General features: G+C 41.9%; 1 protein-coding gene across 8 annotated transcripts in view; it reads right to left on the reverse strand.

The window, feature by feature from the left end:
- Nucleotides 1-2,233: 2,233 nt before the first annotated feature.
- NCOA2 (nuclear receptor coactivator 2) overlaps nt 2,234-15,094 on the reverse strand; it is a 267,879-nt gene continuing 255,018 nt past the window's right edge. For 7 of the 8 annotated variants that reach the window (XM_046642258.1, XM_046642263.1, XM_046642261.1 and 4 more), the window contains 2 exons: nt 13,164-13,253; nt 2,234-6,111 (listed from right to left, as the gene is read on the reverse strand). In XM_046642258.1, coding sequence (XP_046498214.1) covers nt 6,100-6,111; nt 13,164-13,253 — 102 coding nt within the window. In that variant the 3' untranslated portion in view covers nt 2,234-6,099. Of the gene's footprint in view, nt 6,112-7,057; nt 7,118-13,163; nt 13,254-15,094 lie in introns of all 8 variants that reach the window. The other variant, XR_006885610.1, reaches the window with a different exon arrangement.

Genomic DNA, 15,094 nt, shown 5'->3' on the forward strand with positions numbered 1-15,094 from the left:
AGTGATGTTGAACATCTTTTAATATTTAGTAGCCACTTTTCAATGTTATTATCTGTTCATACCTTTGCTCGTTTTCTATTCTTTCGCGTTTATTTGCATAAAATTGTGTTCTTAACATCACTTTGTTGCAGTTTGCTATCCTGTTTTTTGGATACATCAAATTCCTTTTTTTCTTTTTTTGAGGAAGATTAGCCCTGAGCTAACATCTGCTGCCAATCCTCCTCCCTTTGCTGAGGAAGACTGGCCCTGAGATAACATCTATTGCCAATCCTCCTCCTTTTACTGAGGAAGACTGGTCCTGAGCTAACATCCGTGCCCATCTTCCTCTACTTTATATGTGGGACGCCTACCACAGCATGGCTTGCCAAGCGGTGCCATGTCCACACCTGGGATCCGAACCCCAGACAACTGAAGCAGAACGTGTGAACCTAACCACTGTGCCACTGGGCCGGCCCCTAGATCAAATTTTTATAAATTTCTTTTCTTAATAATGTTTGTGTTTTGTCTTTTAAAGAATACCTTCACTTTCCCAACAATGTAAACATGTTCTGCTCTTTTTATATTTCATCGTTTACTCTCTTGATCCGTTTGGAATTTGTTAATATTGAGAGAGAGGGAGTTAACTTGGTATTTTCCCCAAATGTGGCCAACTGTCTCAACACTATATTTTTTAGAAGAGATTCTTACTGATTAGAAACGCCATCTCTCTCATATATTAAATTTACATACATACAGCAATGTCTCTGGGCTCTATTCTGTTCTTCTGATGTATTTCTATACCATATATGTATTTCACAATACTAATCACTACAGCATGTTTTTAGAACTCCCACATATTTTTTCCTACAAAATTTCTATTATTGTACATCTTATCTTCCAAATGCATCTTACTGTTTGGATTTTGACTGGGGTTGTAATGATTTGGGGGAAGAAATTGATGGTTTTATAACATTGGGCCTTTCTTTTCTTGGTTCAGGGCACATCTCCATTTTTTCAGGTCTTTTGTGTCTGTCAGTAAAACTACAGTTTTCTTCACAAAGTTCTTTCACACTTCGTGTTAGGTGTAATCTCATTTTACAAGCATTGTACTATTTTGTTAGTGTACATGGGAACTTAAAAAATTTGGTGATTAATGTGGATGGAGGGCATTGATTTTTGTATATTCTAGCCATCCGAGCTTTTATTCACCCCAAGAGTCGATGAATCGATTCATTTGGGTTTCCCTATAGATAGTCAAATTGGTTGAAATGTTTTACTTCTATTCCAGTAGTAACAGAAGCATGGCTTGACAAGTGCTGCGTGGATCCACAGCCGGGATCCGAACCGGCGAACCCCGGGCCACCAAAGCGGAACACGCAAACTGAACTGCTGCGCCACCAGGCTGGCGTCTACAAAGATTTTTCTAATCATTCATTTCATTTTTGTTATCTTTTAAAAATACAATTCCAGATTGTATTTAGTAGTATTTCACGTAGTTCATGACCTGGGTTTTAGGTATTGTACTGGCATTGTTTATCAACCAACAAAGCAATCTATTAAAACCACCATCAATATTTTAATGTATGATGCATAACCTTAAAAAGCCAGTCAGAAGTCCACATGAGTCTCATGAATGCCTTTGGAGATACGAGGATGGGAGGTGGAACAGTCCGGTGAGAAGAGCAGTAACATCATTCAGGACTCAGGGGACCTAGATTTGGCCTCTATTTACCATTATGTTGTCAGATAACCTGAAACAAGACACACTCCTCTTTGGCTTCAAATTGAAAATCTATAAAATGAATCACTGGGAGAATAAATGTTAAAGTGCTGGGAATAGTGTCACTATTGCGAAATTATTATTATTTTTTTTTAAAGATTGGCACCTGGGCTAACAACTGCTGCCAATTTTTTTTTTTTTTCTGCTTTATTTCCCCAACCCCGCCCCGTACACCGTTGTATATCTTAGTTGCAGGTCCTTCTAGTTGTGGGGTGTGGGAGGCCGCCCCAACGTGGCCTAATGAGCGGTGCCATGTCTGCACCCAGGATCCGAACCCTGGGCCGCCGCAGCGGAACACGTGAACTTAACCACTTGGCCACGGAGCCGGCCCCTGCGAAATTATTAAATGTAAGAAATTTTTATATAGGTAAGAAATTGTATCAACATGAGAAATTACTGAAATAGAAACCCGGTATTTTAAATTTAAATGCAGTTATGAATGAAGATACAATATAAACACATAAAAATCTCAAAGCCATGTAAAACCCGAAGGCATTAAAATTTATTAAATGATGCAATAACAACAGAATTCTTTATTTACAATAGCATTATTTAACATCAAATAAGCAAATAGCATCAGCAAAGCAATATTAACTTGCATAAATGTATTTAAAATTTCTCTGAATATATCTACCTTTGCATAAACTGCTCACACTAGAAATACAAACATCGATGCAGGTGAACAAAGTCATGTTCAGAGTCAACTCCAATTGAAAATAAATCACAACCTGAAACACTGTCAGCTTTCTCCTGAAGAGCCATAGTTAATATATTGCTTAATTTTACCCTTGTATAATCTTTTCATATACACACATCTCAGATGCAACTTCATGAGGAACTGTACAAATAAAACCCACAAATGACAAAGAAAAAAAAAATGACAGTTAAATGTTTGAAGAAATGTATCATCATCACTATTCAAGGACATAAAGGTTAAGTGATGACGCACTGATTCAAAAATTGTACACAATTCACTATACAAATATAATACATCAGACAGCTATGTAGGAATATACAAGACTTAAAAACAGATCTAAGGCATTATGCTAGATTTTAGCATTTTGAGGTTCTTGCACATAGCTTTTACCTGTAGTAAGAAACTTAAAAGATTTTGTTTTAGTCTATAAAGAAACACCAGGGAGAAAAGTCTAATTAAAATCGAAGCCACTACAGTAATTTTCTTTTGTGCAGAGAATGCTTTGCTCTTAGGCAGCATACTACCATACAAATACTAGAAAATTTTAAATTCACACCAACAATTAATGGCTTAAGTTGCATTTCAAAATTGATTGTGTGTCTTTGGGTTCTGCAAGTGGATCTGTGCCACCCATTTCATGTGTTAAGCCCATATGAACTCCATTTTTAAACACATTAAAAATTGCATTATATAAACTGCAAAAACATTGCTTCCCATTATCACAGGCCGTGAGAGATACATGTGGGAGGGGGCATCTTAATCTTTGAGTCGATCGAATTCACTGCAGTACAACAGCTCACTTCACTTTTTAAACTTACCACATTACATGAACACTTAAATGAGTTTTACAACCAAGTAAATGTATGTATACTTTTCACATTATATATGTCTTTCACATTTAGTAATATAAGTAAAACACTGATTATTTGTTCTATTAAATGAAAACCAAGTCCTCAGTCTAACAAATTTATTGTGTACAGCATGAGAAATACTGATAATGAAGGGGATCGATTTGGCTTTTGCTTCTATAGTGATCAATATGATCAGAGGACGCCTCCACTTACTTTCTTCTCTTAATTAGATGTAAAGCAAAATCCATTACCGGATCTGAGCCGTAAGAGAATTTATACTCTCTTTTCCTTCAAAACAGTAATGATCATGACTTACTCTAAATTACCAGGATCGCAGGCTTGCGGATTTGTCTGAATTCAGGGACTGACATGAAAACGCAGCGGGCAGATGGATAAACAACAAAGGAGACACAGATATTTTTGGACAGTGTTAAAGTGAAAAGGGACTTAAAACAAAACAAATCCAGTTTAAACTCTATTTCTCCTTTGTGTTGTGTGAAGTTAAAGTCATCTAATTTACATATTTCTAAAAATCAACTTAAAACTGGTCACATTAAGTAACTGTGTATAACATAAGCCTCATCGCACTGATGAGGTCACGGAGTTCTGGGCCAACGTCTGCTCGTTGTTCCATCACAGTTGGGCAACCCAATGGTTTGGCTGAGAAAAGTGGAGCCTTTGAGGGGGACGTGAACTGGTGGCCGCCGAGAAGTGTTGTTCCGGGGCCACCTCCCTGTAGCGAGACCCCTCTCAAGTGGAAAAAAGTATCGAAATGCAAATTTCCAGAGAATCTCTTTAGTATGGAGCGACACTTTCAGACTGTCTACTTACGATTTACCTTTGGGCTATATCTCTTTCTATATTTCCATAATCTGTACATATAGAGAGAGATATAAATATAAATAGGGGTAGTTTGTACACTTTTCACCCTGCCACAAATAAACAAACAATCAAATTTCAAGGAAAAACCTCTCTGTTCCTAAAAAGCCTGGCTAATGAGATAGAAAATTGCTTTGCTTTTAGACATCAAAAAGACATCATTCTGAAATTTAGGTAAGAAAGTATGTGTATTAGAGGTTGGGGAGAAATAGCTCAAAAAAGGCCATCAGTTTCTTGGTATTGCAGTTGTCTGAAACTGACGCCAATTAAGAAAAGATTATTCCCCTACCAGAATGGGCAAGAAAAACCACCATAAAAGTGGCCTGCTTAGTAACGTGATCTTTCTAAGGTTCATTAAGAAAGAATATAAACATATAAAAATCAAGAATTGGTTCCTGCAGCGGCTGCGTATCATATAGATTAGACAAATGATTTACGAGCAGAATCACAGGGTTAGAAAATAAAAAGTCTTAAGTCTACAAATTAGGTCTAATCAAGGCTTTGATATCCTTTACAAAACACCTTTAGGAGACATTGCTATGAAGATATCTAATTTAATACTGACGTACCTCATTTTTGAGTCAATTCCACAATATGTATACCTCACAAAAATTAGACAATTAAAACACTTAAGTTCTCAACTTAAATTATTGCTTGTTTACATATAAATTGGATTTTATGTACCTTACAAAACTTCGGCTTAGTCAGCACTGCTAAAAAACAAAATAAAAAACACATGGCGGAGGTCGAATCTGTCGTGACACGTGCGGGCAATTTTACACACACTGCGGCGTTCTCCCGGGTCGCAGGCCAGTGCTGCCGGGAGCGGAACGCGCATGCTTCCACAGCAGGCGTCCGCAGCCGCACTGGGGTCAAGTCCTCACTCTGCTCCTCTCCTTGCCAGTAAATGCATTTTTCTGAAATTTAATGGTTAGCATTGGTAAGTGGCTGGCAAAACATTTAAGGAAATAAAGGGCTTACCTGGTTTCTGTTGCTTTTATTATTTTTTTCAACAATGAAGGGAAGTGAGGAGGATTGGGGCAGGCAGAGAGGGGAAGCGAGGAGTCAGGATCAGATGGGGAAGAGGAGACGCTAATCCCAGCTGTCTGATCAATCTAAAGGGAACTTAATTTGGAAACAAAAAACATTTCTTTTCGATTCATGATTCTGGTGAACTAGTTTGGTTTTGACAAAGAAAAAGAAAGGAAAAGTACTTGTTAATATGAACAGCCCTCTCACAGGCTCCTTTTCACCTGTTAGTGACTGGAAACTCTTTCCGACATGGTCTTTAGAGCTTTCTACAAAGATACAACTCTGACTGGATTGGTGTTCCCTTCTTGGGTGTCTCTGTACATACAGCGCTGTCCACGGTGTCTGTCCTGCTTTTATCCCAAATGCAGGCTGTAGTTTAAAACACCTTTAGCTTGATTTTCTTAAACAAAATTCTGTTCTTTCCCCTAGATGAAATCTTAAGCTTTTGTACTAGACTGATTAGCCAGGGAAAACAAAGCAAGAAACCAGTGTCTGGAACCCAACAGGAACAGAACAAGAGCGTGGTTGTTTTCCTTAAATACACACATTTAAATACATTCAATCTGACATGGGTATGAAATTTGCCTGTCAACATTTACTTTGCAGGAGAGATCTAAGTTGCACTAAGGTGAATGCAGTGAACAGACTGAGCAACTGTCTGGACGTGAGCTTCAGACTGTCAAGAGAAGAGGCAGCTCCTCCTGCAACAGCCGAGCCGACTCCGCCCGGGGAGCCAGGGCCCGTCTGCTGGTCCTGCTCTGGCAGAACTGGCTGGCAGGTCGGTTGGGTCAAAACAAAGAGACGCAGCTCTCCAGACTGGTAAGCGTTTTGAGCAAGTAGCCCAGTCAGCTGAAGAAAGAAGCAACCAGTCACCTTCAGTGTCAGCAGTATTTCTGCAGGGAAACAGAGAGGAAGTTGTGAAATATCTCCGAAGTTTTGGTCAAACCATCATAAAGCCCATCATAAAAACATCAAAACACTCGGTCGTTTTACATCATCCCCATCACAAAGGCTGCATCTGGATGAGTTATACTTGATTTTGATGCAAACAAGCAGATGGCACTGTTCCTAACTGAAGCCACTATGTCCCAAGGCGGCAGATCCCCCACGCTCTCTCAAAGGACACAGACTGCAGCAGATCACCACTCTCTGCTACCCATGACATCCGAGCTTAACGCAGTCTCTCCCACCTTCTCAGCAGAGACTGCTGAGACGCTCAGCTGCTGAACTGCCCCTGCTTTCTGACGGTGTCCAATCCAGAAATGCCCACTACTTTCTTAATCCTGCCTCCAAATCACCAGGACAGACCCACTTCCTATAACGTGTGTCCCCCGACTCTCCCTTCCTGAGACACTCCCAAAGTTCCCTGGGGTGTGCTCTCCCTGGCTTCAGCAAGCTAAATAAACTGGAGTTGTGCCTCTAGTGGTATCCTTGCTAGTTTCGGGCTGCTCTGCGCTGATGATCTGAATGACTCAACACCAAGGGCTTTGAGGGGCAAGAGTCGTGTGGAGGGGTTTCCTTGGTTGGTGCAAGTGTATCTGTCAGTGCTTTTCTTTGGCCATTGACTATCCTCCCTCCCAAAAGTTTTCATTCACTTAGCAAATATTAATTGAGCATCTACTCTGTGCCAGGTGCTGGAATACTGTTGCCAGATCATGAATTCCAGCGGTCAAAGGTGGAATTACATTCCTGGTCAGCTGCACGGTTCTCCCAAGCTTAAAAAATCAGCTTAGGAGAATACCTCTGATTATATTCCCTCTTAGAGAAGAACATTTAATGTTACTTTTCTCTATAATATAAAGCTGAATAATGTATTTATTCCTAATTTGTGCCACTTACATGATTTTACATGGAAATACTCCATGGCTGACTTCAACATCCTTCAATTTTTCAGTTCGTCTGAGGAAAAAAATTCTATTGAGAAGCATTTACATCCTTAGAAACCTAAGGCAGCACTCTTTACCCTGCATCAATAAGCAGCTATTAACCAGAATCAGTTTGGTGAGCGAGAATGTCGAGGAGGGCATGCATCTCGAGTGACAATGCTTGGCATGGCATCCGGGCTGTGTCACTCAGGGGGCGGGAGTCATTTAATCTTTCTGTACCTAACACTTCTAAGGGCTGTTGTGAGGACTAAACAGAATGTGCATCGAGTGTTTAAACAGTTCCTGGGACAGAGTAAGTGCTCAGGAAGTGTCATCGCCACTGTCATCACCACCATCACCAACTCGAAGCCGACCCCAGGCAGTGAACAGTTTCCATAACCCTAGTCCATACAAGTGACTACAACTGTACTTGAGACGCGAGCCACGCAGCTGAGCAGTAAACTCAATTTTAGTACGTTTAACTATGTGTAAAATAGAAAGTAACATATAAAATAGATAATAAGAAGTCCTTGTAAAAGGAAGAATCTTTTTGTTAAATAACTGCTCTTCTCTAAATAGTTTTTTAGTAAATCCACGGTTGTGTATAGGGCGTCTGCCTAAGGCAAGGCACACTTTTAATCTACGTTTCAAGAGAAAGGGAATGCAGATTCAGTTAATAATGGATCACAGTGGTTTCTAGTTAACAAATAGAATCCGATTACTAATAAAAATTTTGAAAAAAGTCCCTTGATTCAGAACAGCAGAGCGTATTCCAGACACCCAGAAGACGAAGCCGCCTCGGGCACACATCGGCAGTATAGTGACAAATGCAAAGCGGTTTCCAGTTATGACCCAGGGATTACAAGGGCTATACCATACATATTGTTCTCTGAAGCAAACGAGAGCATCTGGGACAGCCTGTTCGCTGGCCTTACCATTCAGAATGAACAAGGTACAGATGGACGAGCCAGATTCAAGAGGGGCAGTGGGAAAAACAGAGAGAGCGGGAGAGGTATAAATGGCCAGGGCGAGATGATAGCAGGGAGAATTCTCACCATGGAGCCTGAGAGGCGCTTTTGAGAGAGAACATCCTATATCTACTGAAAATGCTTTTTGTGATCCTAATGCTAATCTTTCCATCTCAGGTGATCGGGCACCCATCAGGCACGTGCGTGAAGTAAACACCTGGGCTCTGTCGGCCCCCCTGCCTCCGTCTTTCCCTCTCCACTGTGCCCAGCGCCAGGATTAGTCGACCTAGCTTGAGAGGTCCCTGTCTCTCTGTGCTGCTGCTCAGGATTGGCTCACTTCTGTCTGTGTCACATTGTGGTAATTTTGCAATATTTCAAGCGTTTGCATTATTATTATACTTGTTACGGTGTCTGCGATCAGTGGTCTTTGATGTTACCATTGTAACTGCCTTGGGGGCACCATGAACTGCACCCATATAAGACAGTGAGCTTAATCAATAAGCGATGTGCGCGTTCTGACTGCTCCACAGACCAGCTGTTCCTGTCTCTCTCCTTCTCCTCGGGCCTCCCTATTCCCTGAGACACAACAATAATGAAATTAGGCCAATTAATAACCCTGCAGTGGCCTCGAAGTATTCAAGTTAAAGGAAGAGTCGCACATCTCTCACTTTAAATCAAAAGCTAGAAATGATTATGCTTAGTGAGAAAGGCATGTCGAACTGTGAGACAGGCAGAAAGCTAGGCCTTTTGTGCCATTTAGTCGAGTTGTAAATGCAAAGGAAACGTTCTTGAAGGAAATTAAAAGTGAACACACGAATGATAAGAAAGCAAAACAGCCTTATTGCTGATTTGGAGAAAGTTTTAGTGGTCTGCATTACAGGATCAATAAGCCACAACATTCCCTTAGGCCGAAGCCTAATCCAGAGCAAGGCCCTAACTCTCTTCAACTCTGTGAAGGCTGAGAGAGGTGAGGAAGCTGCAGAAGAAAGTTTGAAGCCAGCAGAGGTTGGTTCATGAGGTTTAAGGAGAGAAGGCATCTCCACAACATAAAAGTGCAAGGGGAAGCAGTAGGTGCTGATGGAGAAGCTGCAGCTGGTTATGCAGAAGATCTAGCTGAGATCGTTAATGAAGGTGCTACACTAAACAACAGATTTTCCATGTAGATGAAACAGCCTTCTATTGGAAGAAGATGCCACCTAGGACTTTCATAGCTAGAGAGGAGAAGTCAGTGCCTGGCTTCAAAGCTTCAAAGGAGAGGCTGACTCTCTTCTTAGGGGCTAATGCAGCTTAAGTTGAAGCCAAGGTTCATTTACCATTCCAGAAATCCTAGGGCCCTTAAGAATGATGCTAAATCTGCTTTGCCTGCGGTCTATAAATGGAACAACACAGCCTGGATGACAGCACAGCTGTTTACAACATGGTTTACTGAATATTTTAAGCCCACTGTTGAGACCTGCCGCTTAGAAAAAAAGATTCCATTCAAAATATTACTGCTCACTGACCATGTGCCTGGTCATCTAAGAGCTCTGACGGAGATGCACAAGATTTGTGCTGTTTTCGTGCCTGACAACACAACATCCATTCTGCAGCCCATGGATCAAGGAGTTGTTTTGACTTTCATGTCTTCTTACTTAGGAAATACATTTTGTAAGGCTGTAGCTGTCATAGATAATGTTTCCTCTGACAGATCTGGGCAAAGTCAATTGAAAACCTTCTGGAAAGGATTCATCATTCTAGATGCCATTAAGAACATTTGTGATTCACGGAAAAGGTCAAAATATCAACATTGAGATTGGAAGAACTTGATTCCAACCCTCATGGATGACTTTGAGGGGGTTCAAGACTTCAGTGGAGGAAATAACTGCAGATGTGGGGGAGACAGCAAGAGAACCAGAATTACAAGTGGAGCCTGGAGAGGTGATGGAATTGCGGCAACCTCATGATGAAGTTTCAGTGGATGAGGAGTTGCTCCTTATGGATGAGCAAAGAAAGTGGTTTCTTGAAATAGAACTCACTCTTGGTGAAAATGCTGTGAAGATTGTGGAAATGACAACAAAGGACTTAGAATATTACACAAACTCAGTTGATAAAGCAGCAGCAGGGTTTAAGAGGATTGACTCCAGTTTTGAAAGAAGTTCTACTGTGGGTAAAATGCTATCAGATAGCATCTCATCCTACAGAGAAATTGTTCTGAAAAGAAAAGAATCCATGCAGCAAACATCATTGTTGTCTTAAGAGATTGCCACAGCCAGCCCAGCCTTCAGGAACCACCCCCTGATCAGTCAGCAGCCGTCACCATGGAGGTAAGGCCCTCCACCAGCAGCAAGATTATGACTCGCTGAGGGCCCAGATGATGGTCAGCATTTTCTGGCCATAAAGTGTTTATTAATTAAGGTACACACACTGCCTTGTTGGACATAATGCTATTGCACACTTAGACTATAGTATAAACATAACTTTTATATGCACTGGGAAACCAAAAAATTCGTGTGACTCGCTTTATTGTAATGGTCCAGAAGCGAAGGCACGCTGTCTCCGAGGTGTGCCTGTGCCTAGGGGCCAAAGGGTACACTCCAGTTCCTCGCTTCGGAGGCCCCTCCTGAGATGAGGCGGCCCAGCGCCCGAGGCTGAGGACTACTCCAAATGGCTAGCTGAATCTTTACTGTCTGTCCCACAGTAGCTGTGAGTATCTTTCTCTTCCCTTTAGGATCTCTAAAAAGAGAAGAGCGAGAGGCACCACAGAAGGAAATCATTTGTTCCCTGTCGGCCTTCTCCAATGTTGCTGCATAAACACAGGAGCTCTGCATCCTCTGGGGAGGCAGGCAGGGGAGCGCAGGGCTGAGACGCACAGGCAGGGGTCAGCCTGCCTGACTGGTTCACTTCCTGGGGTTTCAGGACCTTGGGAGCCGTTAAAGTGTCAAAATACTAGTTCTACCATGGGTTGTGGTGCGGTTTAAATGAGGTAATCTAAAAGCTCTTAGCAGCGACTCAGGCTTGCGGTAAATGCTCAGTCCATCGTGGTTGGTGCTGTAACTTTTAAAAGGCTGACTATGGGACCACGGAGTGTCCTGCCTTACAGTAGGCGAGTCTTTTCTCCTTGGAGGTCACGTGGCAGCAGAAGCAAGGATACAAGGCGAGTCAATGTCTGGGGCTCTTAGAAGACAGGAGTTGAAGACCGTGTAGCTGGCCCGGCCCAGGCACAGTGCCTGAGGGCCTGATCCAACAGTGGCTCTCCCGGGGCGCCTAGGCTGGCACACAGTCACTCTGAAAGGTGAAGGAGGGACGTCTAATCTTATCGTGGTGGATTCAGAGAGGGAAATGCGATCCTGTGCATGCCCCACCACTTCCCCCCTCCCGCAGAGATATGATGTGCTCAGAGGTTAAGCTCCCTGGCACTTTTGGGTTAAAATGGGCTGTCCTCTGTGGGAGCCTAATTATCACTAATGTCATCATTCCTCTGGGAAGAGCATCCCAGGTTTCAAGCCTTTGCCTTTTGCACATAAGCCATCACTGAGTTATGTGGCCACTATACACAGTGAGAGGGGAACAGGGCAGGCAGCAGGGGGCTTCAAACTTCAATCAATGGCACACTTAGGGTCTAAACACATGGTCAATATGAAATATATTCCAGTTTCTGTTTGACTTACTATATCGATAAGTTAACCCTTTAGACGAGTTGTGTATCTGGGCACGTACAGATAACGTCTCCAGGACTCCTTCCCGCAGGCAGCCCCTCTGCCATGTATGACTGTGGTGCTTTAAACAAGAGCAACTACACGGAGGAAACTTGTACACTACGTTATGAAAATCTGGATCAAATTTATGCTATAACTTTTTAAACTTGAATGTAAATATTACCAAAACCATCCAAGATCCATTTCTTTGTAGAAAATTCAACACGGACCCTACATTTTCTCCATCGAGAGAGGACTTCTAATCTAACAGAGTCATCTACTGCTGAGGGTCATACCCCTTCCCTTACGAGGGCCCCACAGGCCATTTACCTGTGCGTCAGATTGCTCACGGAGCCTCCCCGTCACAGACCTGCTGCTAGGCACATAATTCAGGTGGGTTCTAAGTGCTAATTATTCCACTATTTCAAGATTTGGTTGAACATGGTAATATCACTCTCCTTAGAACAAGTGTTTAAGGAAATAAGCAAATAATATACAAGATTATTACCTCAACAAAATGAAATGTAGACAAACACCTTAGAATAAGAATAAACAGACTTAAGGGAGAGAGCAATTATAGGCTAGTTTCTCTTCGTCCTCTTGAAAATCTAACATTATGATTCGGAAAAAGTAAAAATAAATCAAAGTTTGCCCTAACGTGACTAATTCTTTGCCACTTTATTGTTTGCTTTGCTGTAACAATGTCACTCCAGAGCAAAATTAGTGCTCTTTATTCATACGCCACCGTCAGCTCAATTAAAATGAGCTCAGGGGCCGGCTCCGTGGCTGAGTGGTTAAGTTCGTGGGCTGCGCTGCGGTGGCCCAGGGTTTGGATCCTGGGCGCGGACATGGCACCGCTCATCAGGCCACGTTGAGGCAGCGGTCCCACATCCCACAACTAGAAGGACTGGCAACTAAGACATACAACTGTGTACGGTGTGGGTTGGGGAGATAAAGCAGGAAAAAAAAAAAAAGAAAAAGAGGAAGATTGGCAACAGTTGTTAGCCTAGGTGCCAATCTTTAAAAAAAAAAATAAATAAAATGAGCTTAAAGAAATTATTCAAACAAAACCACTGTATGTCAAATAAAATTAGAAGATATTTTTATTTATTTCTTTTTTTGCTGAGGAAGATTCACCCTGAGCTAACATCTGTGCCAATCTTCCTCTATTTTTGGTATGTGGGCCACCAGCACAGCATGGCCGCTAACAGAGTGGTGTAGGTCCGCGCCTGAGAACTGAACCCCGGCTGTGAAAGCAGAGGGTGCTGAACTTAACCACCAGGCCACTGGGGCTGGCCGAGAAGACATTTTTAAACATTACAAGCATTACACAACTCTCTTCAATCTCCTAGTTGACGATTTCTAGTTCTGCCAATTTCGGTCGATAAAATACTCACATTCACTTTACTACCACATTCACACATCTGCTGTTTCTTACCCGTGATGCGTCTCCCTCCTGCTTAATCATGTCCATTCCAGGCAGCTGGTTTGGGAAAAGGTTGCCTCCCCTCAGAGCAGGATCATTCACCTGAGGGCAACAGGACAGGCCGGTGGCTACACTGTGGGATGTCCAAAAGCACCCTGGCAAACAACCACCCTCGAACCTCCCCCTTCTTCACAGCAGCAGGATTACGGGGAAAAGGACTAGGTAAAATGGCTACATCCCTGTATTTATTCTCCCATGGATGTATTTTGGGGGGAGTATGGAGGAACGTGAAAATAAATACTTAGAACATACTGGCTGCCTTCAAAATTAAATTTCATTTGCATTCTGTATAGAAATTCAACAGAGATGATAATACTGGAAACATGTTCTTGCCTTAACATGTTCACTTTTTTGGCTGGAGCAAATCAGACCAATGACTCCTGATATCTTTGCTACTTTAGGCAAGTCGGTCATGAGCAAGTGTGAATATCCAAATGTACGCTGGACTTTGCGAAGCTTCTCTGACCAAGGGAACTATTCATCAGCATTGGCACATTTCTTTTACAAATTACACAGTAAATGTACAAATGCTAATACGGGATTGATTTTGTCAGAAGATATACACTGCAGTGGTGTTTTTTGGGCTTCCAAACTAATCCTGAATATTCAAAAGGTTGAAATTCATGGCAAAGTTTCAAAGTAATCTGGATTATTAAAAATGCACCGATTTACTTCTGAGTAGGTTGACCAGAACCCAGGCTAGACTAGACCATCCCAGTGGCCCTTACTTTGTACACTTTCCCTAGAAAGCAAGGCAGGAACCACTAGTGGCCCATGTTTGTAGAAAATTCAACATCAGCACTATATTTTCTCCATTGAAAAGAAAAAAGTCTACATTTCTTTAATTTATATCTGTTTACTTTACACAAATAAGCATTTAGCCACCACTAATTCAAGTACAGAAGTAAAAATTATTATTACACTTACGCACAGAGCCTTCTTAAATTGTAAAGGGCTTTAAATCTTCTCATGTACACTACATTTTTTTTTTTTTTTTTGAGGAAGATTAGCCCTGAGCTAACATCTGCTGCCAATCCTCCTCTTTTTGCTGAGGAAGACTGGTCCTGAGCTAACATCCATGTCCACCCTCCTCTACTTTATATGTGGGATGCCCACTACAGCATGGCTTGCCAAGTGGTGCCATGTCTGCACCCGGGATCTGAACCAGCGAAACCCTGGGCCACCAAAGTGGAACGTGTGAACTTAACTGCTGCACCGCCAGGCTGGCCCCCACTTTGCATTTTTAATAGTCACCTTTTTATAGAATAAAACACAGAGGCACTGTACAATTTACTAAATTTTCACATAAATTGTGGTTTACCAACATCAGGATTAAACAGAGCTAATCCAACTTTTGATCTTTCACCATCTTCATAATCACGATCTTATTGAAATTTACAGCACTCTCAATGAATTACTGGTTAAGTCATTTAAATGTTCCATGCCTCAAATTTCCCCAAATGTGAAATAAGAATTAGGGTCCTTGCCACATCTGTACTTTGTCCAAATTACTGAGGTAGAAGAATGCCAAACATTTGGTGCCCTTTAAAAATAAGATCTTCTGTAAATAGAAAGCAAAACCTATTAACCCATCCCTTCACCTCTGGGTGAGCCCACCACAGATTGCTGAATCTGGCTGCTCCCTGAGATACTAAGGGCTGAGTCTCTGTGCCACCAAGCGAAGCTGCTATGTACTCAGGGATGGTAGAATCATTTCAACGTTATTCAACATAAAACAGGATTATTAAAAAAATATATTGACTCCCCCCCCACCCAGTGATGGCATCTACATCCCAAAGATGATAAAGAATAGTTTTGGGTTATCTGTGTCAGTGTCCCAGCAGGAATGAGGCATCGTTTCAAGCTAATTTGATGGCAGGTAG

The sequence above is a fragment of the Equus quagga genome, chromosome 16 (genome assembly GCF_021613505.1).
Source record: "Equus quagga isolate Etosha38 chromosome 16, UCLA_HA_Equagga_1.0, whole genome shotgun sequence".
Taxonomy (NCBI): domain Eukaryota; kingdom Metazoa; phylum Chordata; class Mammalia; order Perissodactyla; family Equidae; genus Equus; species Equus quagga.